We start from the raw sequence: 27,218 nt of genomic DNA on the forward strand, positions 1-27,218 counted from the left end.
TTGTCCAGAGAAAGTGAGCTACTTGGAGGCAATAAATCCCTTGCTTTGCTCCACCAGTTAGCAACAGAACAGGAAGGTAACTGATGTCTTGTTGCTGATCTTTAGATAATGACGTTCTTCTCACTTTGAAAGATTCAATTAGTAGCTGTTGCACTCACCTCTGAGAGTCACCACTGTGCAGACTGTGGTCCAAGGTTTTCCTTATTACTAGGAGGACAGTACCAAAAGTCTGAATGCTTGTGTTTATTCTCTATCTTGCAGAGAATGATGAGATGAGAGGACCAAAACCACTGTCATGTTTGAGTGCTGAACATAAAGCCACAACTAGCAGCCAGTTAGCTTAGCTTAACATAAGGACCAGAGACAGGGGAAACAGCTAGCCTGCTAACGTTCCTGAGTCTAAGTGCTAAAGCTAATTTATAAGCATTAATAATAGCAACATGAATTAATGCACTGAAGTGATAGACCAGAATGGGTATACACTTAATGTGTGTAATTCTCACATATGTTGGGTGGATGTAGTCGGCTCCTGAGGCTTCGCCTTGAAAGGTGTCGAACACTTCAGTCATGTTCCTTTATTGTACAAACCAAAATGTCAAAAACAAACAGTCAATTCTTTTATTGCTGCAGAAATTTACTGACGAATCACCTTACTTTCTGTTAACTCTCTTAGTTCATGCTATGACTTTAATTTATCACTATCTTTGTCATCTATTATGGAAGTCCATTATGCAAGGAAATAAGCTTATAGCCTGCTGTTACAGGAGTTAATCACTTGTCTTTACTACTTCCTGCCTGACTGATCTCAAAACCTTAATCCACCTTGTATAAGAAAGATGCCTTGCAAGGAGATACTGTACAAAAGAGGTTTTTCGTGGTTGGGCTGGGCAAAAACTCTGATTCTGACCTTTTCACTGGTCACCAGTTTTAGGAATGTGTGTTTTTTAGTCTAAAGTGAAATTCCCTCGGAGCCAAGTCCCTTTTTTGTCTCTAACAATGTAACGTTTCATCATGTAGCCTGCTGAATGGCATCAAAGCAACAAGGCTCAAAAAATGTAGTACACTGTAATCATTAAATAAAAACCTGTTTATCCTACTAGATTTATATATTTACATAAAGTGTTGGTGCAGTTTATTTCAGGACAGTGTCACACACGTCTGAACATCTTGCCAGCTGCAGGGTAAAAAAAGGAAAAGACCTATGCTTCATCTTGACTGAGGGCCCAAAGGGATCACTAGGCAGTTGAATCCAACCTTTGCAGACGTAGTACGATATAAAGAGGACAGAATTATATTCCAGTGCGCAGATGTTCTTTCTTCTGTGGCAGATATTTCTAGTTTGGTGTCCTTTTTCCCATGCTGGCTGCTTCAGGAGCTTTCGAAGAAAAAATAAATGTATTCTGCATGTGTTGTCCATGACATGAAAATGCTTGGCAAGGAGAACAATAGTTTCCTCTTATTGTCTGTGTCTCTCATAACACTCTTTGCTTTGCATCTGTTAAAAGTCTTCACTCTTGTTGCCAGAGAATCTACCCACCTTTAGCAACCATTGTGTCCTTTGATAAGTAAACTACCCAGTAGACCATATTAAAAGCCCCAAAGGACACCGGAAACAGGATCCGTGCATATTTGTCAATTTTGCTGGTTCCACCCATACCAGCGGTGGAGGGCTGGGAACATGGCGTCTGCTTAAGCTCCAGTTTGTTCCCCATCATCTGGATGCGCTCCAGCTTAGGTCCCAGTAGATGTTGCAAAGATGAGGAACAGGTGTTCTGCTTGCACAGTGTCCCCCCCATCACTTCTGTTGTGGAGGTTGCACCTTGGGGCGTACCCTTCAATAACTGGGCAGACGAGGAGGCCAGACTGAGCAGGCTCTCTGATTTGGGGCTTGAGCGGAAGAGGGTGGAGGAGCTGCCGTTTTCTCCATTGATTAAAGGCCTGAGTGGTCTTGCTCTTCCCACTCCCGAAATGTTGGTGGTGGACTGAGCTTTCTGTTGACTGCTCGACTCTTGGGAAATATAATTCATCCTCTTTCTCAGATTACCATTTGTGTCAGGATTCTGCTGTGAAGAAGAAAAAACATGAATGACTTATGTATTAGGGTTGCCCTGGTAGCTAATAATCTAACAGATATTGCCATTAAAAACAAATGTTATGATGGAAGAACCATTTGTCAACTTTACCTTAAAAAATTGGGAAAGTACACTGACTTATAACGGGAAGATAGTACCTGTTTTATTCTGGGCCATGAACGCCTGATTTTTCATTCAACTTCGGTTGAGCATAGACTGTACCCATAAAAAATATATTATACATGCATTAGGTAATGTCAATTCATGGACTCAATTTACCTTTCATTACTCAATTGATCTTTTCTAAACTCAACCAAGAAGTTTGGTTAACATCCTATTTGGTGGAAGCGCTCAACGCTTTGTCTCAGTTGATTGAGTTTCTCTCCTGCCTTATCCAGTGGCTGGGCCTGAGTCTAGAGAAAAGTGAGAATCACTGGCTGACTAAAATGTGTAGGGTTAGACATTTCCAAGGGGAAATATATATCAGTAATTTATTTTTATGTGGAAGGTGGTCCTAAATGCTTTTAAAATTCCTCTGGACTCTGCACGTGTGCTGAGCAAGAATGAAAAGCTTGGTGGGGGGAAAAAAGAATCCTTTAAAATAAATAGTTGCTCCTTATATGTGCTTATGTTTAGAAATGTAATATCTATCAATTCATATTACAGTCAGAGTTTTAAAACATAATTATTAGTTTAAAGACGTCAGTATCAGCCGGGCTCTATATTACAGTACGCCTACTTCCTCATGTTTTAATGAGTTTGCGTGACAGGAGGAGTTTCATTAAGTAAATCATTTTCACACATCAGGTTCTTTATATCATTTTAAAGTAATAATCTAAGGTATTAAAATATCTGCCCTGATACATATACCTTCATGTTGTATTTGTAATAATGATATATATGCTAAATTACAGATTGTTTAGTTTAGTTTAGTTAAAATAAAGACCCATACTTGAGAGAAAGCAACATGAGGCTCTGTCCTTTATAAAGTGAAGGCTTAGCAACATTAACTGTGTCATATTGATCTGATTAAAGTCACTCTGACACAGATGGTCTTCCTCTGGGAGTAGACTATGTGTACAGTACAGATGTCACTTATCAAGGATTTCACTCATTTCACACAAGCTTAAGACAGAAAGTAGGTAGCACTTCATCAGGGCGGTAATGCAGTGTAGCGTCAAAGGGGCTTATCCTTTAAGAGTTGATGTTTTCAAGCAGGGAGAATGTGATGCTCGTACTAAGGCAGGAATAATCCCTACCCTGAAACTGAAAGGATACAGTGTTTTTTTCCGTCCCATGCATGCAGCAGAGAAAATGTGTGCGTGGCTGGCCAGGCTTGCTTTTCAGCCTAAAGAGGTAAAGGGCCAGGGCACTGGGGCCATCTAAACTAATCGTACCCTCATGCAAAGCCCCATGGTAGTGCCAACAGGGCCTGCTGTTGAAGAAGAAAAAGTATTAATCCCCCCCCCCTCACACACCCCCCAGTAGCAGAGCCTCTCTGAAGCCTCTTCAAATGTACCCAGGCCGGTTGCCGTGGCAACTTGCTAATCCACTGAAGTGCAGTTGTCACTATACTGCATTCAGGCATGATTACGCCACACTGGGATTTGGACTGGAGGGGGCAACTTGAAGTAGTTAGTGTAAAACTGACATATGCATTGCTTGGATACGTCATCTCCAATGATAACCAAACAGAGTAGATTTAAAGTCCTCTGTTGTGAAGAAGCATGCAGTCACTGCATTCCCTACTGTAAGTGTTTATTAAGTACACGGCTACAGTAACAAACTTTTAATACATCCATCATACATGACAAAGAGCTCCTCAATAGCTTCATGGCATATTCATGAAATTCTGATTTAATCCATATGTCAGCTACTGTGGTAGTGGTGGTGGTGGTGGTGTTAAGTTATTTGTTTAAGTAGTGATACGGAAATAAGTAGTTATGTCTGTTTGTTCACATCAAACATCATCATTGAGCAACACCTCATGATTACCTATGAACATGTGATTTGAAGCTCTTTCAGATCCGACTTTTTTCCCTCACTTTCACAATTATCATCTTATCGAAACGAGATTGAACAAATTATCTCATGATTTAAAAAACTAAGGCCATGTCTACACATACACAGGTGTTCTTGAAAACAGATTTTTTTGCCTCCTTCGTTTCCAAAAAAAAACCCTGTCCACACAAGCACGGTTATAAAAAATCCCCGTCCAAAATAAAAAATAAAAAACAACAGAAACGCTGTCATGAGAACGCCACACCAACAGGCGGCGATATAACCCAGTCATGCAAAAAAGAAGAAAAAGATAAGCGGCCAATCTGAAGTCTGAAAAAAATCTATCCTGACACCTTTGTTCCTCAATATAGTAGACGAGTAACTGTACATACATGTGTAAACATGTAAAAAGTCCAGTTAAGCATCACTGTTTTTGTCACATCCATCATTTTGCAAGGAATGTCGCCTCATTAGTGACGTGTCACCATGGACGCCATGGAAACGGAGTTTCTAAAAGTCTTCACCCTGGCCAGAGTTTTACAAAAGTTCTGTTATCAGTGACCTAAATTGGCGTTTGTGTGGACGAAAGGACAAAACACAGAGACAAAGCTACGTTTTGAAAAATACCCGTGTACGTGAGGACATGACCTAAAACACTGTGAATAGACGTGTATGGTCAGAGTTGTGTAGCTGAAACTAATCAAACCTTTTTTTAGTTCAATTAATTTCAAAAGCCTGATACAGTCAGATTCTGGTGGCATATAAAAGTCTTAACCCGCATCGTTGGACCACTTCACCTGTTTTCTCTGCTTTTTGGATCCTCTCAGCTCCTATAAGTAGGAGCACAGCTGAAGATCCTGAGGCACGCCCACTTCAGGCCAATCAAAATTCTTGGCTAAATGCCAGATACAGTAAGCACATAATAAGGGACATGCTGTGTAAGTGCTTCTTGAAGTTAAGTGCCATCAGACTATTTGCCACAGCCACTCCAAGAGAAACAAAAATCACCTGCAGCACTTCCTCTCCGTCCTTGACCTTGACAGGCGTGGTTTGGGGCACCGGGGGACATTTGGCTTGCTTCTTTTTGGTCCGCTCGCTCTGTGCGTTGGTGAAGTAGTTAACAGCTGCAAACTCAATGAGGGCAGAGAAGACGAAGGCGAAGCAGACAGCAATGAACCAGTCCATGGCTGTGGCGTATGAGACCTTGGGAAGGGAGTGGCGAGCACTGATACTGAGTGTCGTCATGGTCAGCACAGTTGTGATGCCTTCAGTGGTATCAAAAACAGAGAAATATCAAACTTTTGAGGCTGCACCTATAAGAGTAGAAATAAGACTGTATGTGTTGAGTGTTCTGCAGTTTCAACTGACTTTGAAAATCTGATATACTATACACATTTTGTAATAAAATGATTCACAATTTAAACAAAATACCATCACATTTTCTCCATGTCGTTGCTAAGTAAGCTTAGCTTGCTACATTTCTCTAGGGGGTAGCTTCAGTGTCGTGCTTAGCTCACTAGATTGCATAAGTAGCTTGCCCAACACTGCAAATTGGGTTGGCAAGTTAGCAAACAGCTGGTGAAGAAAAAATTGAAGTTAATAGTAAATTGACAGTAAGCTAAAAGTAAGGTTGAGAGCTTAAACCAAAACAGTAAAGTGTCACTACAACAATGAAGAACACTGCAGAGCTGAGAGGATCCACAGAGTCAGGTGGTTCTCTGTGGGTTCATCAAGAAACCATGTTTACAGTACATGAAGTAGTTTAATCTACGTTAATAAAAGAATAGTTATAAATGCAGTGTAAATACCTTTGTTCTCTATGGATAACAGAAGACTTACTTAGTTGTTACGTGTGGTAACTAGGCTAACTAGCTAACCTTACTTATAGCAAGATCAAGCACCCTGCATCCCAAGTCTCTTAATTGATATTTCCTCGCTCGAACTAGTTTCGGACCCGGCACATTGAGGACCGTCCCAAAGCTCTTGTTACTGCTCGGAGAAGCAAGGAGGGAATTCTGAGCAGCGATAAGCGAGAGAGCAGCCTTCACGGAAGTCTTTAACTGTCTGACCCGTCCCATTATTGAATATTAATTGGACGCTGCAGCTGATCAGACTAAGGGGAAACTTCACAACTTCACCAGAGTTTCATACCAGAGAAAGGAAGAAGCAGACTTTAAAAAAAGACTTTAAAGGGTGCCTTAAAACCGACTATAAACTGACTACCTGGGATCGTATTTAGAATAAAATATTGAGCATAACTTTTCACAAAATCATTGTTTGATTGTAATTGAGTCACCATCTAACAAAAACCATCAGAACAAAAACAGATTAAATTCTATCAAATTTCATTTAAAAAAGATCTCTAGTCACGATCAATTATATCCCCTGCTAACTAGCAGAGGAGTCTCTCTATCAGCAAAAAACACTTTTTAATTGTCGTTTTATTCAGTCACATGTGAGACTGATCATTACTTACTTACTAAATAATTAATTCGTAATCAGATTATTGGTCATTATAAATGCAAATAATGAATAGCCTAAATCCGAGGTTTCAAAGTGTAGCAAAGTGAGCTTCCCATGAAAGAACAGAGAGAGAGCTGCACCCCAGAGAGAAAACACTGTTAGGGCCCGATCAGACAGAACGCGTTTTAGCAGCTGGGGGGGTTAGATTAGATTAGATTTCACTTTATTATCAGTTTTCTAAAATTTGTTCAAAAGATAGTTACAAAAGATAACAAACATAAATAATAAACATAACAAAGGCAAATACTACAACTTATATTACATCAGACATCACAAACCAGCTGTATTGCATCACGTTCAACATCCCGGCATGCTCAGTCCATACATGAACCCTGCAGCCTACTCAGAACCCAAACGCTGATTTAATAACTTGACAGACTGAGGGACAAAAGAGTTCCTCAGTCTATTCAGTCGAGCCTGTGGGACTCTTTTTTAGTTGTTAACAGTGAGAGGGACACTTTTAGCGCGCTGCTTTTGCGTTGCGTTGCGTTTGCATGTTTGAGGAAATGCTCTGAGCGCCTCGTGTTGAAAAAATCAACTCAAAGCAGAAAAGCGCCCGACGTCATGGGTGTTTTTTCTCAGGATGAATGTAGAGGCGGGCATTCTGTCAGTCAATATATCGGTTAGGTTGATGACAGCTAATGATTTGGTGGCCCTTAACAACAGTAGAAAAAAAAGGTGCAGTGAGATGCTCTTTTTTTAACCGTAGGCTTCAACAAAAAAGGTAGTGCGGTGCGCCTCGCGTTTTACAGCCTGCAAAATGCGCTCAGTCTGATCAGGCCCTTACTCTGTTCTTTTTATTAGAATTAAGGGCCTGTGTCCGCTAATGGTGTTTTTTGTGCTGGCAGCGCCCACAAACTAAATTTCAGAGCGCTTCTCACCAGTGCTTACTGTTGCTAGGTTACGAAAGTTGTCTCACAGCACTTCCACTTCCCTTGGTAGTGACCGTTAAGTCAGTTTTAAATTGCTCTGTATGCTTCATATTTGCTTTTATTTACAAAATTTTACAAAGGAAACAATGGAGAGGAATCGTGTCCTGGCGTTAGTAACAGCTCTACACCTGTAAATTGACTCTTGAAAGAACAAAAGGATTAGCTTCTCCTCCGCAATTGTTGTTGACAAAATTGACATCAGAAGTCCCACCCCTTCTTGATTTTGATTGGTTGGTGAGGGAGAAGCGATATTGACGAGTGGAGCAATGTTCCAAAGCTGAACTATTCTTTTTTTTAACTGAGAGCGCAACAACAAAAAACTGCTGACATCCTCAGCTTGTTTCTCTGTTACGAAATAATGTTATACAATGGCAGGTTCGATGTGTATCAGAAGAAATAATGCCACCCAGGGCTTAAGTTGCCTGAAGAACATCCATCAAGATCCACCATGCCATTTAACTTTGAGGTAGCATGACCTGGATGACTGTAAAGTCCTGCACAGCATCTATTTCTGGACTGTCACATGTTCTTCCATCACTATTAGCTTTAACATGAAGAGATAATATAAAAATAAAACCACCAATCTGGCATGCATCCAAGATCACGTGTCGCTCTTAGAACAACAGAAAGTCATTGTATAAGCTTTTAGGTCATCACTCGTCCTTGGTATTATTAACCAATAGCAATAATTTGATTTGGAGAAAATCCCCTTTACGTTGGAGACCTGGAACAATCGGTGCTGCAGAGTCCTTGACCAATATAAATACATTCCCTGCACCGGGACGTGACCGCCATAAAATTACCTATCAATCAAAAGCAGCTGGGTGACATTGATAGGTGAGCTGCAGCGTGCGGTCAAAGACTGACGATATTAACTGCTAATGTAAAGCTTTGTTGAACATAAGCAAAAACTCATGGTTGATACATAGTGGGACTATTATGTAATATGAGTACATACGTATGTATACACATGTAAAGCTTTCAGTCTTTTTTCTCGTCACAGATATCTAACTTAAAGGCATTAGCTCGGAAATTTCCCTTACTGCAGAACTTGTGGTGTCTATGTGTAAATACAGCAGTTATGTACCGTATGCTCACTGTATTTAAACTGGATTTGGGAACTTCTATTTTTTTATTTTTTACATTATTTAAATTTTACTCAGACACCTTTTGAACTGCATATGGCTACAGTACAAACACGCTACCCTTAACCTAATTAAACATTTTATAGCATCTGTTTATTTTCACACCCACCCAATAACGGTATTGCAGTCTATAAGGGATCATTTTGAATTTCCCTGAAAATAAAAAAATGAAGATTTAGGGCCATTGCATATCAAAGACTGGAAGCAGTTTGAAACAACGTTTCTCGTATCTCGTTAAAATTGCCGTGCAATGCATCTCGGGATACGCCGGGGTAACGGAGGATGCAGTTGTCGGCCGCATCTGAAGGAACCTATAAATTGGGCCGTGTCCGAAACCGCATACTAACATACTGCCTACTACATACTCAAACAGTATGAACTGCATACTGCCAACTAACCTGACTATTAGGATGCCGTTGGCATCATACTCAGAGCCGTCTTCTCCGTATCACGTGACTTAATCGTTCACGTATGTCCGGTCTGATCTCCGGTCCATCTCCGCCATAGTAGAAGCTGAATAGTCGCAATGCATTTTGGGGCGGTTGAGTACAACCAGTGAGCTCCCGTCTCATACTCAAACATCCAGGACGATCTAGTATACATCCTGGCATTTCCCGCATACACAAAATTGCATATTACAATTGCTAACAGAGACTTTGGACAAAACAGAGCCAACTAAGCAGTAACTCACTGATGTTGTGATAATTTAGCCGTGAGAGCACAGGCACACAGAACTATCAGGAGGAAGTCAGAAACGGTCACACTGCCTGGACACTCCACAAAGATATTTTCAGCCACACCGCCATGAAACAACGCTGAACAGCAGCAGCAGCAGGAACAAGCTAACGTTAGCCCGACTGCTACACCAACGTAACACAACCTCACAGCAACGGCAGACATCTTAGCAATGTGAAACAAATACAGCAGAAATGAAGCTGGGGTAATTACCTGTCGAGCAGAACTGTCTAACTCAGCTTTTTAATCCTCTCAGGTCCCGTAGCTCTCTCCACCTCAGAAATGCTGCTTCATGTTTACTCTAGTTTAGTTTCTGTCTCAGTCAAACTCTTTCTTTTTAGCTTGCTCTTCCTCATTTCTCTTCTTTAGTTTAACGGTCTTTGTAGTGTATTGGTTGTGTGTTTCGGGAGCGTTTGATTCTTACAAATGCCATTAGGAGCAGTAGGAGGAGCACATGATTTTTTTCACAGATTATCTCTCTCATGTACAACTGCATGTTTAAAGTGACAGTTTGAGCAAAAATGACAAAAAGTTAGTTTTAATAATGTTGCCAACTACAGCTTTAACAAAGAAAGAAACAAGACTCGGTCAGAACCATCAGGTCAATGTGTGCTTTTGTGGGCAATGTGTTACAAGGCCTGTCCTTATGAGGCAGATGACGTGTTTGAAAGCAGGTGCGCACTGCTGCAGACGTAGGTGAGGACAGCGGGCCAGCAGCCCTGCCTACTCCTCCAAACAAAGTATCCAGAGCCGTATAGAGAGAGAGTTGTGTCAGTGGAGGTCCAATATGCTCCATGACCTGCCATTGCGATGTCGCGACTCTCTCTCTCTCTCCGGCTGTGAAAGTACCATCACTCACTCACTCAGTCACATAAAGACCCGTGTGTAGGGCTGACCCCGGCGTCAGCCAAAAATATACATCATGTTAAATGTTAAACTATTGCTACACAGTACACTGAAGTTAACAACAGACTTGTTGAATGAATGACTAAATATTGGCTAAATATTAGTTTTTTTAGTTTTCTGACCCCTCTAATCCTCCTTCCACTCCTGTTTGATTACCAGTGCTTATTCCATGCAAATAGCATGACACCTCACTGAGGCAGGAAGTAAAGGCACAGTGTGACTGCAGTAATAAATAGGAGTAACCTAAACGCAGACACCTCTCCTCCCTTCCCAGCTAAATCTCACCCACCTACGCCACCTATGCAGATTCAAAATAAGCTGAAAGCAGCATAAATCTTCTGCATCAGAAGCTCAACCATAGATTGTATAAAATAATGGTTGCAGCTACCGGGATGTCATCCATTGGTTTATGGACAAATTTTTGGAGCCTCGAGTTTGGCATTTTGGCCATTGCCATGTTGGTTTTCTGAAGCCAGACCATATTTTGACAAGAGGGTGGTGCTGGAAACATGCAAGGGTCTTGCGAGCAATCTATGCCCTTGTCTAATTAATTAGCTGGCTAGTTAGCCAGTATGTTTCCTGGAGAATAAGATTCTATAGTGTTTTTGACCAGACGTATTTATTTATAAGATTGTTGTTGTTGCAATAAGAACATATGTTGTTGTTGTTATAGCGACAACATCCAGTATGTTGTTTTTGCTCTGTCTGTTTGTCATTATCCTGCATCTCCCTCTATCCCACTCTTCATCCCATCCAGTCGAGACAGATGTCTGTTCAACATGAGCCTGGTTCTGCTCGAGGTTTCTGCCCGTTAAAAGAAAGATTTTCTGCCACTGTTGCCAGATGTTGCTAAGTGCTGCTCATGGTGGATTCATGTCTCTCTCTAAGTAATATATAAAATAGAGTACGGTCTACACCTGCTTGTTTGTCTTGAGATAACTTTGGTTAAGATTTGGCGCTATACAAATAAAAATGAATTGATTGCTAGAGACGCGATAAAATCACAGTATTCAACAAATGATAATTAGTACATGCATGATAATTATTATTAAACAGAACCCTTTCACTTTGTAACTTCACATAGGCTGCATCTTTTATCATGAACATCTGACATGTCAGAATAGCTGTTCATAGAATCAGTAATCACCGTACTCCTTTGTCTCTTAGTTATTGTGATAACTTAAAATCACCTTTAAAAATGATGCTTGAAAACATAAGTTATCAGAACCACTGTCCAAGCTTAGGACAAGCGTTAGTGCCATTATCACAGACTGACTTGCCATCACTGTAATTGTAGGATTGTGGTCGACACTCATTAATAATCAAGGAGAGATTATTAATAACAACAACACCTGGCACCACAGATCTCGTTTTCGCAGTTATGCCTGTTTCTTGCTTCTGTCAGCGCACACTAATCAATCTATTCTAGGACAGTGACCAAAATGTACCAGGGGAGCCTGGGAGAGCCCAACTGGGTCACAGGCATAACACTGAAAGCAACTGTTAATCTAAAATGAATGGATAATGGGACAACTTGAAGTATGATAAAATGTTAGATAATCTTACCTGTAACAGTACAGCACCACAACACTGTAAAGAAGCTATTAGAACAAAGTTAAGGCATGGAAACCTCTAGTTTTAAACACAATTGGCTGTGCAATAACGTGACAATAAGATACACCCACTTGCAACTCATCTCGTGCCCCACAAATGCAAGTTAAGTTTAGCTACTGTAAGGAACATTTGTGTTGATCTAGGGACAAAGGCTTATCTCTTTGCTGATCTTGTCCTGTACATATGTGAGTAGGGTTTTCAGGCGAAAAACCTCATCCAGGTGGTGTGTCGCACATGTTTCTGCCCATAGATGCTGCCCTTGTTTTCATTTTCAGTAGAGCCCATTTACAAAACACAACCATAACTGAACATAACATAACTAGTTAATAGTTTCTTTTTGCGTGTCTTATTTATTCATGTATTGAATTTAATTGTATTTTATTCTTGTTATAACATTTTTGTTATCATTGTTATAACATAGTATTATTATTATCATTATCATCAATGTTATTATTCACCAGTGTTGCTATCATGAGGACGCAGAAAGGAACTGCACCATAGGCCAGCAAAAACCTGATCTGAAGTCTAAAGTCTATAACTCAATATGTTCCTGGTATTTAAAGGGCGCATTATGGGCACGTATCAGGGAGTTCACAACATGAGTCTCTGCTTGGCACTTACACAGCAGCGCTTCTAGTCATAAGGAAAAAGCAGTGTATTTGCAGATACAGTAAAATCATGTTGTTTGTGGGACAGAGGCCTTTGAGATGGCAAGCTTTTGTTTCCCTCGTCTACTTAAATCATGATACTGCTTTCAGTTTGTTACCGATCTGGTGAGAAGTGCAGGAAGACGTGGACGATCTCACCGCTGCCTTCACACACACCTGCTTCAACTCATGGAGATTCCTGCTTGAGCCATGGGCGGGCCAAAAACTACTCTCCATAATGCGTGTCAGTCACACGCTCTCTCTAATACACGCAAAAACAGACACACACTCACACACACACAACTAAGTTGTAAATTAATTATAATCCTCCAACATAACTCCCTGTGGCACCGACAATCGTGCCCATAGACATTAACACACTTTCCAGTGTCCATTACACACGCACTGGACAACACAGCCATGTGATCCAGCAGCAACAATGAGTAAATAAACATTTACAGCCGACTTTCTTTGATGGTCAGCACACAGAACTTTAATAAACATAAGATCCTGTCCGTCTGGAGATTTAAATCATTAATGCTGTGCCTCGTGCGTAAACGTTCACAGCGTCTCTCTTCATGTATGTTTCTGTTGGGCAGTGGGATCGCTTCAGTGGCTTTAACATCAATCCGTGCTTCGACATGTACCGTACAGTGACCTGTGTGTTCTGCGTGTGCAGGGGCACGGTGGAAAGAAACAAGTTGAATATGCTGGTCTAAGCCCGGTTTATGTAAGAATGACTGAAATCTGCATATGTAAATAGCAACACACCTGCCTGCAGGCGCACCGGGCTCTTAAAGGGAATGGGAGCTGACACTCTGATTGGTTTGATTCATGTTATGCCAAACACACCTATGAATAATCCAGGGACTTAAGCCAGCCTCTTTGTGAGTGTTAATTATCCACTATCAGTTTCACATATACTGCAAGCCACAAACCTGATTGGCAAAATGACTCCCTCCCTCCCCCCTCTCTCCCTCTTCTCACGTCACACTGGATCCTAAATGTATTGATCCCAGGGCAGCTGGTTTAACCCCGATATTTGATAGCCTTAACCAGCAATATTTCAACTGTATAACTGATGAATCACAAAGACATTTAAACACAAAATGTAATTAAAAGGTTGTTTGGAGTGGTGTAAATAGGAAAAAGTTTACTATGCAACTTGTTATTGCACTTCTCTCTTCTACTGTTGTACAATATGTTTATGTACTATTATTATTTTCATGCAACTTGCAAGAAGAAATTAAGAGTTTTATAGCTGTAACCTACGTTCTTTCAAATGCAATATCACTGAATCACAAAGACATTCAAATGTGAATGTATCTTTGTCAATATGTTGAAAGGATTGCATGATGCTTTCTATCTGACTTGTTTAGACTTGTTGCTGTTCTCTCTTCTGCTTAATGTAATTTTCCATTTTTTGTTGTTTATCGACAACATGCAATGTTCACTGATTGGTTCAAGTATCTGCTGGCTCTTATTGAATGATTTCAAATAATGAAACAGCTAGTAGTCGTCATGTGTTACATCGTAATGATGTTGACAAAAAATATTTGGGCCTCTTTGAGGTCTCATTTGAACAAATCCGACCCACTACATAATATGAGTCTGACACCCCTGACTTAGTATGTGTATATAACTATTAGGCAATGTAAACATGGTAAATGGACTGTACTTATATAGAGCTTTTCTTTTCACTGGACGCCATGATGAGCACGATCTACCCATGGCTAGAGAACCCAGTGAAGTTTGAGAAGTCTCATGGCGTTAATAACACCGTGGATACTGAGATTGTCCCAAAGTCTGACACAAACAGGAGGAGGAGGAGACTCACATCCTTATGGTTGAGGGCTTTCTGCTTTAGACCTACGGACCTTTCATCGACGTGCTGAACCAACGTTACTTCATTTCCATCCCGTACGAAGAATACAAAAAGAGGAGGTGCTCCAGGAACTATTTGAAACACAAAAACATCTTGCGACCACTCAAAGCTGCTTTTACACTACATGTCACATTCACCCATTCACACACTGATGGCAGAGGCTGCTATGTAAAGTGCCCAACTGTTCAGCAGTCTTCACATTCATACCCGTTGGCTATGCCACCAGGAGCAACTTGGGGTTCAGTGTCTTGCTCAAGGACACTTCGATATGTAGACTGAGGGAGCTGGGATCAAACCACCAACCTTAATTGAAAGACGACCGACTCTACCACTGAGCCCAAGCTGCCCCAATGTAATGTACTAAATGACAACATTTTACAGATATCTGGGTTTAGTTTACGATTTTAGTGAAACTATTTCAGAACAGTACCATATCAAAATGTTATTCTGGACAGAGAGGATGTATGACAACACTACAGTGAATGCACACTGTGTACATTAAAAAAAGTTATATTGACCCAATATTTAGATGTTGCAACCTCCAGGAAGTACGTTAAGCTGACAGCCAAGGAAGGCCCTGACATGGGCTCAGCTTAAAGGGATAGTTCGGTACATACAGTGGATGCCGGTCAGCACGGCCCCGGTGTTTAGAAACCGTCTGGAGAGCCAGCATGGAGGCTAGGCAAAATGAATGAAAATTATATTCCATATTTCTGTCAACGTTTCATTTTTGAGATTCAACCCTTAAACTAATAGCAATGAATATGCATTTGAGGAAGCGATCTTTGGATCAAAGGCAGAAGCTCTTTACAGTCGCCATAATCGCCTGACGCCTTGTTCTGCAGAGTAGAGAGACACATAAGCTGTGCTTGATCTGTTGGCATGCAGGCATTAAATAAATAAAAGGAAAGCAGAAAGAGTATGCAGGATGAGGAATGAGTGGGGTCTACATACCGAAGACTGTGCGAGCCGGGACTGATTCTTTATTTATCCAGAAGGACACTTGGGAAAGAATTACTGTCATTATGCAGGGGATATACGTCTGAATCATGAAGTAGCCCATTTTACGTTTCAAGTGGAAGAAGACCGTCATCACCACATATTCACCTGAAGGATCAACAGAAATAAATGGGTTTGATGAACAAAGAATATAAAGATGCATGCTGAAATATTTCGGTTGATCATATTTTTAAACTATATTTTAGTAATCCCATATTTTTGACCAAATAGATATATTCTACGTGGCACCTTCGTTTGAACCAAGTGGCCCTCCAAAATGCCTCAACTCATGTTTATATTGTTTGGTCTCAAGAGGCTCAAACTCCTCCAAACATCTCCCACCCACACCTCATTGGTACAGTTTTGTCCTGTGTTTCTTACACTTTATATAGTTGAAAATGTAAACTGCACAGTGATATACTTTTAGAGCTCACTGTCAGTAAATACGACACAGAAAGTATTAGAGTACAAGAGTTGAGTGGGATGGTGGGGGGAAATGTGATATCTTTTTATGTGGCCAAAAAGCCCCAGGGGGCACCACTGGATGCAGCCATTCAGTATAATGCAATATCTAAGTCAGGATGGTGAAAGGATGAAAAGGCCTCACCTGTAATGGATTTAATAGTTTCACTGGAGACGGTCTGGCCAATGAGATCATACTGAACTAGGCTGGAGGACTCAGGAGGGACCTCCACTGAATGCTTAGGCCCTTTGGTCCAAGTATAGATCATCTCTGTCATAGGGTAGGCATCTGTGGGCACACAGAAAAGTGAAGTGAGTCACTTACTGCAAGTTGAACAGGGAAGTCAAATAAACAACAACAACATGCAGTGTCGGAAAAAATTGGTGTATGCACAGTATGCAGGGTGTTATTGGCTTAGAGGGGGGTGGGGGGCGTATATCTCTTTGCTGCAACATCCAATCAGGATGTCCCGTTAAGGTTTAAAAAATTGTTTGAAACTTAAAGTTGTGCTGATGGCCGTTAAGACATCATCATGTATTTTTACCTTGAACACGACTTAACCGAGAACCCTGAACAGCCGAGAGGAAGATGAAGGAACCAAACGTTTTGACACAGACTGAGGTGCTTGTGACTGAGCTGGAGATCAGAAAGCACATACTGTTTGGAGGACACAGAGTTACAGCATTCTTGCCAACATTGCCAGTGTATCCACCAGCAAGTCACTTTCAGGCCCTGTTTTGTGCGTACGCAACGGTTATTAATGAGAGCCCATTAATGAGAGTACATTTCTTCAACTGTTTACACCTCCCAGTGAAACGCTTTAAAGATCTACTTTAAAATCAGTCCTAATGTTCCAAACGTTGTTGTAAGAACTGGACTCTTAAGATTGAACTCAGAACTAAATCAATATTACCTGATCCTTACACATAAAATGCATTTTTGTGTAATTAATGGCTTTTTAACTTAACATTTTATTTTTAATACAAGCTTACTAGCAACAGCTACAACTACGAACAAATACCCAAAATATAGCTTGAATAATATCATTTTTAAATAATTAGTTTTAAATTTTATACACTGTAAATTTGTCTTGTTAATTTTGTTGTTTTATTGTTGCTTTGTTTTTAGTGTTTTTAACTCTGCTGTGTAAGGTGACCTTGAGTGCTTTGAAAGGCGCCTATAAATAAAATGTATTATTATTATTATTATAAATCCTGGTCAATGGTGAACAGGTTTATCAAAAGCTCAGCATAAAGTTCACCAAAAAAAACCCCACCAAAAATGAATAAGTAGAATAAGTATAGAATAAGTAGTTCCGGCAAAGCTACCAGGTCGGCTTACCTGAGAAACCGGCCTGCCGCAGGTGTAGTGAAAAAAGGCGCAGTATATGAAATCCTAGGACGATGATTCTGTGTTGAAAATGGATCACCATCGCCTGCATGTTGTTTTTGTGGGGTAAAACTTGTTGGTTTCATGACCCTGACATCTCACTGGAACTACTTTTTCTACGTTCAGAACCTGCCAGAACTCTGACCACGGGACTCGGTGAGTAAGCTAATAGCTTTAGAGCCACTACACTACTAGCAAGTATTTCATACAACTTAGTGTACAAAAATCCGAACTATGCCTTTTATCTGCGGCATGTACATCATAAAACTTACCGATGGACAGCTGTGGTGTTGGGCATAGCCAGCAGAATATCAGCTGAATCTCACATATTCATAATTTTCCCACACATTAATTCCTCTCCTGTGAGAGGTCTCACAAGATGTGTGGATGTTGTGTATTGCGGGATCAGCATGGATTAAGTGTTCTGCCTCTTAAGAACACCACAGGCCAAAATTGATGAGATAATAATAAATGTACATGTAAAAATGTACTTGAATTCACATAGTTATAATTTGGTGTATATTTGTGTATTGTCAATAAAGAGATATTTGTCGGCCTTCTCCACACCATCCGACGGGTTCCTAGCTCCTTTCAAATTTCTCCTGAACAACAAGTGTTTGAGAACCTTTCAACGTCTCATCGTTAATAAGCTGTGCTGAGAGTGCCACATTTTATGGCAACGTTTTTTTATGACCGTATAGCCTTGGCGGAATGAAAGCTCAAGCTTTTCCACATATTTAGTAAAAAATGCAACAAAAAAAAAAGAACTATAGTGATAGTATAACATAGACATTTCTCATTCTTTGACAATCGAGCTTAATATATATTTACATTTTTCTTAAACTGCATCAGTTGATTCTTCCCCATTTTTTGGACAGGGTAACAAGCTTAGGGGGCGTTCACATTAGGGACCCAGGCCTGGATCCGAGTACACTTGACCCCGAAGTCAGGTTTGTTTCAAGAGTGTGATGTGGCAAATGCTGTAAACAGTTGCCTGTGTATTATTTATTATTTAGTCAGCATTATTTGGAGACATGTCTCCAATATTCTGATATAAGCGTTACAGCTTTGTCTATGATCCTAGTGTTTTCCTTGTGTCTCCATGTTTTCCTGTGTGTGTTTGTGTGTGTGTGTGTGTGAGTGTCCCTGGAAGGCGTGGCTTCAGTAATCAGACACCTGGCTCTATCACACACCTGCAACACCATCTCCTCATTTGCCTCAGTACAATTACCCCAGCTTCACCTCTGTCTACTCCAGTGGTAGTTATAGTCGGCTGCTCTGAACTATTTTCAGTCTGAGTTTATTCCAAGTGTCATTTCAAGTGATTTCTAACGTGGTTTTTCCTGCGTCCAGAGTCTGCTTCTCGTGTCTGTGCTCTACCTACAAACGTTTCCACTGCAAGGATTCCCAATCGGGCTGGACCTCAGGTCTCTTATGTGATATTTCCTCGCTCCTCGCTCCAACCGGAAGTAGTTTCAGTTCCCTAAAACTTTTAGACTCCATTAAAGTATTTAGATTAAAGGGATAGTTTGGTTTGTTTGAAGTGGGGTTGTGTGAGATACTTATCAATAGTATGTGTACTACATACAGTGGCCAGGCTATATGCTGCTGCAGATAGGGTCAATTCCACACGTAATTTGTCCACTTATAAGGACGTCGTATAAGGAAATTTAATTCCACTGCAAAGTATCGTCCTTTCACTAATTCTTTTCTGACAATATTTTCTGTGAGAAATATAGATTCTCAGCTGAGAGAAAACGTAATCAGTACAAACTTGTTGAAGTATAAATGAGTGAATAAATACAGTAAAGTTGTGAGAAGAAAAATCTAAACATTGAGCTGACAGAAGCATAAACACTAGAGATGAGGGCACTCCAGGGTGGGGTGCAACGATAGGAGAAATGTCTTATTTCATTGGTGCCAATAAACCCCTTAATTTATATCAAGGAGAACCAGGGAGTAATTACTTTAATATTCTGCAAGAAAAATAAGATTGCACTGCAGTTTCCTTCTTGATTAGTAAAAGAGAATCTCTCATCATATGTTATGAATTTGTAGTGGCTGGCTTATAACTGATATTATTTAATAAAATACACATGTTAACAAAATGTCCACTCTTTTAGGAATATCTTAAAGGGATAGTTCGGTTTGTTTGAAGTGGGGTTGAATGAGATACTTATCAATAGTAGGTGTACTACATACAGTGGATGCCGGTCAGCACGGCCCCGGTGTTTAGGAACCGACCAGAGAGCCAGCACGTAAGCTAGGCTATATACTGCTGCAGATAGGGTCAATCCCACATGTAATTTATCCACTTCTAAGGACGTCTCACCTAAAAATCAATAGTGGTATCGATTGTACGCTATATTTGAATATTTCACTGCGTTTTACTTTTCAGTTAGAACGCCTTTTTATTTGGCACTACTTTGTGTGGGCCACTACACATACTGTACGTATTACTACGCCTGCAGCGTATGGTGTCGGATCTGCTGTTTGTGTCACGGGTGTTATGGCCAGTTCCTGTGGGCGTGGCTCCCCCAGTGACACTCTCCAGCTTCATCCTGATTGCTGCTCATGCCACACACCTGTTGAAACCTACACACCTGCTCTCCATCGACTCATCAACTCAACAGTATATCTACCCCGGTAGAAAGCTATCAGGCCTTTCTCTGATTTTTGATAACAGAAGTTTTCTGCTGTGTATTGCTCGACTCATCCTCTTCTCTTTTTGCCATAGATCATTACTCCCCATCTGCCTTCCTGTCTGCCTCAGCCTCTGCCTCATCTCCATCTCCCTTTTCCTGCAATAAAACTTTACAATACACATTACAAGCCTCATACTTCAAGTTTGTGTTCTGCTTCTAGGTCCTTTATCACCAGTCGTAACAAGCGGTTTGTAGAAGAGACAACAAACTAAAGAAAATACAATACTATGGAAACGACAAAGTGCCGTTCATGGTGGGGACCAGAGGACATTGTTCTCCTTCTTGTGTGAAATGTTTCATACTTTTGAGTTACAGTGGTGTTAGATAGCGGCGTTGATTTCGCCTAATCCTCTTCAGAATAATGATCGGTACAGTGGTACTAACTGTCTCCGTGTTGCGCCTGGTGTGTGAATGTTTACATTTAGCAGAGCAGCCACCGCTATCCAACACCATGATCACTCAGAACTCGGTGTAATCTATCAGGTCCTGTGTTTCAACAGTCCGGAAAAAAAACAATCAAGCACCAAAAAGTGAAGTTTGATTTTAGTCTGTGCTAGCCGCTGCACGTTCTGACACAAACAGCTGACATACGGCATAAAACACTTCACACATAAAGGACAACATGTCCTCTGGTCCACACCGTGAACGGCACTTTGTCGTTTCCATAATATTGTGTTTTCTTTAGAGTGTTGTCTCTTCTACAAACCGCTGACACAAACAGCTGATCCGACACCGTACGCTGCAGGCGTAGTAACGCGTATGTGTTGCGGCCCACACAAAGTAGTGCCAAAGTAGACTGGTTCTTACTGAAAAGTGAATCATGGGGAATTATTCAAATATAGCGTAGCAGCAGCATATAGCCTAGCTTCCGTGGCGCCACTCCGGCCGGTTTCTAAACACCGGGGCCGTGCTGACCGGCATCCTCTGTCTGAAGAACACTTACTATTGATAAGTATCTCACACAACCCCACTTCAAACAAACCGAACTATCCCTTTAAATTGAGTCCATTTATTTACCAATATGACCTAATCAGAGCATGTTCCCCATCTATTCTTGCTAGGTTGGCCTGTCATGGAATGCACAACAAAATGCCAGTTGTCTGTGCTACTCTCTATGGAATCAACATGAGCAGGATACCAACAGTGAAGGCAAAATGAAATGACTCTGGAATCCCATGCCTGTGCACACGAGTCCAGATGGAGAAACAGAAAAGGAGAAGGAGCGGGGGATAGAAAAATAGAGATGGAGGAAAAAATGAAGGCAGGGATGACAGAAAATTAGCACATGCACACACTAGCTATGGAAAATAGCTGCATAGGTCTGTGCTGTCCTAAGGGAGAGGAAGGGATTCTGACCTTTCCTTTACTTCAGGCATCAGATCCATGGTTGCCTCTTCCTGACTGGAGGCAAGCAGCAGCAGAGCAGAATGTGACAGGAGGAGGATGAGTAGGGGGAGAAGGACAACAACTGAGAAATGTGAATTTGTCCTCTGCAATGTCACAAAACTGTAATTGAAGGCGGTTTAGGAGAGTGTAAAGGCAGTGTCTTTTTCTTTCTCTTCTCTTGCAGATTCAATCTTCAAATTGCTGCTATTCTCTGATAAGTCAGAGCTACTCGATTTGAGACACTCCTTTATTTTAGATAACTTATTTCTGCTGACCAGAAGGCTAAATATAAACACTGATGCTGAGCTCATTGTTCACAACGAAGAATGAAGTGCTTCATTGTTTAGTATTATGATTCAGTCACTGTGTCACAAAAAGTGCTCAGCTCTTCAGCACAAAGTCGGCACCAAGCAGAGAAAAATCTCACTTCTCAGACAAAACCAGAGAGAAATTTTTATTTGTGAAAGAATTCTTTAACCTCTTTTTTTAAAACTTTATTGGATGGACGTAGCCACTGTGATGTCACCCTTGGTTTGTGGACAACCATTGTTTTAGCTTTGAGTTTCGCATTTTTGCCGTCACCATCAGTTTTTTTTTGCTTGTTTTTTAGCCAGAAGTGACCATACTTGGATGAGAGTGGACACACATTTCTACGCCTCTATTCTGTATAACAGGTCAACATTGTAATGACTTGTCAATCACAGGTAGCCACGACCTAAAGCATATCCTGCTCTATCGTGCATAATTTACAATTTACAAAAGGCTTGAAAATAGTGTTTGAAAGTGGAAAATTGTTCGGAAAATGTTTGGGCTATTAGGCGATCAGACAGAGCACGTTTTGCAGGCTGTAAAATGCAAGGCCCTAACCCTAGTATGTGGCTGACCACATCAGGTCAATGTGCGCTTTTGTGGGCAATGTGTTACAAGGACTGTCCTTATGAGGCCGATGACAACGTGTTTGAAAGCAGGTGCGTGCTGCAGATGTAGGTGAGGACAGCGGAGGAGCAGCAGACAAGCAGCCCCGCCTACTCTCCGAACAAAGTATCCAGAGCCGTATAGACAGAGAGTCACGTCAGTGTAGGTCCAATATGCTCCATGATCCACCATTGCGATGTCGCAATTCTCTCTCTCTGTGGCTCTGAAAGTACCGTCACTCACTCAGTCAGTCACATACGGACACATGTGTAGGGCTGACCCCCGCGGTCAGCCAAAAAAAGAGCAGCTCGCTGCGCCTTTTTTTTTACTGTTAAGCCAACCACTGAATCATTAGCTGTCATTAACCTCACTGTTATATTGTAAACTGACAGAAGGCCCGCCTCTACATTCATCCGATTGGACAATGAGAAAAAACGCCCATGATGTCGGGCGCTTTTCTGCTTTGAGTTTCCTCAAAAACGCGAGACACACAGAGCGGAAAAACGTGAGGCGCTCATCAACACAAAAGCAGCGTGCAAATGGCCTCTCATTGAAAACAATGACAAAAAAGCCCCCAGCTGCTAAAACGCGTTTTGTCTGATCCCTTTATGATTGCCCTTAATCGTTAAGAAAATGTTAACTGAGGTAATAAATCAAGTGGAGTCACTTTTCATCCGTTCCAACACAATCTGACTTCTCTTTGCAACAAGTGGACACAGCCCCGGCCGCCCATTAGAAAGAATATTTAAATAGGTTTAAATATTTTCTGCATTGGCTTCTCTTTTAAAACCAAGAGTCTACAACAACTTCTTAAATACATTCTATGATATAAATATATATTTCTTGAATTAATCCAGAACATGTGGCATTACAGCTAAAAACATGAGAATATAACTAGAGAGAGATAAATGGTAATCCATTCCAGCTGTGTAAAACAAACAAATCATCATCTTTGCAGAGAATTAAATGAGAAATTAATACCACTTGCCTTTCAACTGTGAAGCTACTGCCAGTGGTGTGTTAGCTTAGGTTAAAGTTTGCATGAGAATAAAAACATGTATGACAGCTCATTTCATAGGAGTGGTCAGAGGTGAAGTTTACTTCCTTTCTCAAAGGCATTGCAATAGTATTTGGGGTTACATAGTGTAGATGTGGGATGACTACAGACATACAGGCAACCAGTTATTGCAAGTGTAGAACTTGTTTATATTTTACTGTCAGAGAAAATTAGCAAACATTTTTCGGGCTTCTTTCTTCACCTTCCAGAGAGCACAATAAAGGTTGTGTCATTGTACTATAACTTCACATTGTAGACTGACTGTTTATACAGCCCTATCTGTGCATTCAGTCTCACACGCACGCTCTGTCACACACACCAGCAGGACTTACAGCTTCCAAATTTGAGGGGGCACGCATGTCCATCCATCGGGAAGTCCACAAGCTTCATGGGACACTCAGCATTAATAGTCAACCTGTTGCAGTACAGAGAAGAGTTGCTTATTATGGGACCAAATTGAAACATAAATAGCAAAATCAAAAAAACATACAACAGAAACACACTTTAAAATATGTAGAATATTTTATACCAAATCATGTCCAGGCAAAGTAACATTGTTCTATGTGAGCTATGTGACTGAATTTAAGATTTACATTTTGGCAACCTCTGACATGCCTCTTCAGAGGCACTATTTGATTCCACAGCAATTTAGATTAATTGCTTTAAAGGTATAATAAGTAGGATTTTCCTAGAAAAATAAAATATAGAATTTTACAAATATAATATAATATAAATCATCACTTCTGGGCTCGGCGGGGTGGGCGTGTTCTCTCATGAGAGAGTGAGAGTGAGCTTCTGGTGACGAAGAGCCCAGGAGGAGGGGCCCAGTTTGAATGTGTTGTTTACAAAATGCAAGGAAACATCCTACTTATTATACCTTTAAATCAACAATGTCTTTCTTTTCTCTTTTCCAGCTGGCACTAAAATTTCCTTCAGGATTAATGAAGTTTTATCTTATTTTATCTTCCACCCATCTACCTTTTCTTTTTAGAGCCTTTTTTAGAAGCCCATTCCACCATTGCAAATTAGCATATATTAAAATATCAGGAAAAAGAAATATTACCAAAAACATTTTAACAAGATGGGGTTAAAGTTTTGGTTTTGAAAATTATTCATCTGGTGTTTTATTTCAGTAGATAGTGTAAGGTGACATATACATACATATGTTGCAGTACCTCATTGTGTACAGAATGGTGCCATTCTTCATGATGCGGAAAAGCTTGTTGGGGGCCGTCATGTTGTGAGCAACTGACTTCTTGCCATTCCTGAAGAAGGTGTCTGGTGTCCACACTTTAGTCACCATCAGATTGTTCAGCCTCAGAATCTCGATAGGCCCCTCATAAATCAACCTTCGGTCCACCCACGTCTGTCGAAAGAACACGTCCATTGTGTATTCCTAAGTCATGAAAGTTGACATGCAAAAAACATTCAAGGTTGGTACACTGGACATTGCTTCATAATTACCTAGGAGAACAAACATTTTGTTTTCCCCCAAATATAAACTAGCAAAGGTTTGCTTGATGGGATCGTCCCGTAGCTAGAGCATGAAAGTTATTATGTTCTTGTCTTCTACAATGACCAGATTTTCAACAAAGTTGTTTAAACTTAAACTGGGGCCATGTCTACACGTACACGGGTATTATTAAAAATTGAGTTTTTGCCTCCTTTGTTTCCAAAAATAAATCCTTTCCACACAAGCATGGTCTTAAAAAATCCCTGTCCAAACGAAAACGCGAAACACAACCGAAACGCTGTGATGAGAAAGCCACACAAACAGGCGGTGATCTCAACCGGTCATGCAAAGAAGAAGAATCGCAGCTAGTCAAAAGTCTGAAAAAATCTGAGTAACTCTAACTGTACATATATGTGTAAACATGTATAAAGTCCAGTTAACACAACTAAAGATCCGTTTTCAGTGACTTCAAACATTTGTGTGTGGACGAAAGGTCAGAACGCAGAGAAAAAGCTTTGAAAAATACCTGTGTGGACATGACCTGAGTGTAAGAATTAACAGCACAGATACAACAAACAAAAACAGAAATGTGTTTGGGTACGTACCATTTCAACATCTGAGACAGGCCCAAAACTAGTCACATAAATGTCGGTCTTGACCTCAGTCACAGGACCTGTGGAGTAAATGAAACAGACACTATTTTCAGGGTTGCAGCCTATCATATGCAACAGCTCACCCGATTCCTTTTCATAATGAAAGTGAAAAAATTGCTTAAAGATGTAAAAAGATACTCCTTTTTTAGTTTATTTTCTCATTAAACAAATGTGGAGATATAGTGTAAAAGACATTGTTTATGTGTAGCCTAGTAAGCAAAGCTACAGTATTCCTGGCACATTTCTGTTGAGGCTTATTTTGCTAAGTAAAGTAACGTAAACCAGAGGTTTTTATTTTTATTTTTTCATGTTTTACTATAAAACCCCACTTCTATACTTTTAGCACTTGAATTGTGTTTAAAAGCACTTGCCCTGCAACAAGGCTACTGTACAGGCTACGTATAACTGCATTCACTTAAAAGCTATGGTCCAAGGTAAATGGAACGCACCATGGAGGCCCTGAGACGGACCCACAGGATAAAGTCTGAAACACGATTCAACATGGCGTGTGAGCTCTTGATCATGAAGCAACATATCCCCCGCTCATTAAGAGGTCAAATATATTAGACAATTGCTGTAACGTTTCAAACACGACATCTATAACCCTAAAGGAAGCACCCCTCCTTTGTTTCCTGGGTATCTTTTCCCTGCTTTAGTGTATTTGAGCCACAAGAATGTGATTTTTCCCAATTAAATTATAAATAATACAACAGACATTGCATTGTGGGTTAAGCTCTTGGAGCCTAAAAAATAATGTTCGCATTTCATGTTTAATTATAATTATTAAGGATGTGTTCAGAGTTGAAATATAATCACTATGAGTTAGGGTTAGAGCTGACCTGGTTATAGGGTGCAGTTTGGTGCCAATGCTTCCTAGTGAGTTTACAGCTACAGCCAACAGCACGTAATGGTGTCTTTTTACTTCTCACGTGACACAAAAAAGTAAAATAAAGGATAAAGTTGCTCCCTTCATCATTAATTGGGACATAAAAATGTTACATCATGTGATTGTTATGTTTTAGGTTTTATATTGAAAATACTCGAGAGTCCTCAACAATAGTACATTTTATCCTCCATAGCCTACCTCCGAATCCAGGTCGGAGCCTGTTGTCGTAGCCGTCAAGAAGTCGGTCTAAAATGCGAGTAAAATTCTCAGGATAGATCCTTTCATCCTTCCTTGTCTGTCCAGAGATTTTCTTTGCACTAAAAAAAACAATCAAAACAAAGAAAAAACAGTTATGATACCATAATGTCGATGCTGAAAATAATTAACCTCATTTAGCGAGCGGGAGGTTTAGGCATCAGGGACAGAGACACTGTGGGACTCACCAAGTCGCCAAACAGAAAAAGTAGAAAAGGGTCCGAACAAACGCAGGTCGCATCGCTGTCACCGTCTCCTTCTTCTTGGAAGAGAACATATTTGCATGCCATACTTTAAGCCTCTTCACATGTCACCACGCCAGATGCCAGTGTCCCAGGATTCGGGAAAACAGAGACACAGAGGGCAAAGTGGCGCAGAGTCAGGGAGCAAGTAGAGCCTCTCTCCCGCTCCTGCAGTCTCTCCGCTAGACGCACAACGCACACAACGAGCGAACGTTCACACGCACACACACACGCACACACATGCACACACTTTCACCCCCAGCCCCGGTCACCTCTCGTCCAAATATGAGCAGCTGATGCTACTTCTGCTGCTGCTTGTTCTGTTAGTAAGAAGCAATCCTCTCTCTAGTTCACT

At 40.7% G+C, this 27,218-nt stretch overlaps 1 protein-coding gene across 2 annotated transcripts; it reads right to left on the reverse strand.

Annotated features, from left to right (window-relative positions):
* Window positions 1-517: 517 nt before the first annotated feature.
* Window positions 518-26,905, reverse strand: gabra4 (gamma-aminobutyric acid type A receptor subunit alpha4). 2 transcript variants are annotated; one of them, XM_069669233.1, is made up of 9 exons: window positions 26,810-26,905; window positions 26,565-26,683; window positions 25,433-25,500; window positions 24,550-24,770; window positions 23,707-23,789; window positions 16,067-16,210; window positions 15,415-15,567; window positions 5,082-5,338; window positions 518-2,060 (listed from the first exon to the last, which is right to left on the reverse strand). In XM_069669233.1, the coding sequence occupies exons 1-9, from the start codon at window positions 26,896-26,898 to the stop codon at window positions 1,530-1,532; spliced, it is 1,665 nt and encodes a 554-aa protein (XP_069525334.1). In that variant the 5' UTR covers window positions 26,899-26,905; the 3' UTR covers window positions 518-1,529. The 2 variants fall into 2 exon arrangements, with proteins under 2 accessions (XP_069525334.1, XP_069525333.1); XM_069669232.1 differs by having other exon boundaries at window positions 518-2,063.
* Window positions 26,906-27,218: the final 313 nt, after the last annotated feature.

This window comes from Semicossyphus pulcher, unplaced genomic scaffold (genome assembly GCF_022749685.1).
Source record: "Semicossyphus pulcher isolate SPU_LCO1_2020_fin unplaced genomic scaffold, fSemPul1.0.p SCAF_2, whole genome shotgun sequence".
NCBI classification, from domain to species: Eukaryota; Metazoa; Chordata; class Actinopteri; order Labriformes; family Labridae; genus Semicossyphus; species Semicossyphus pulcher.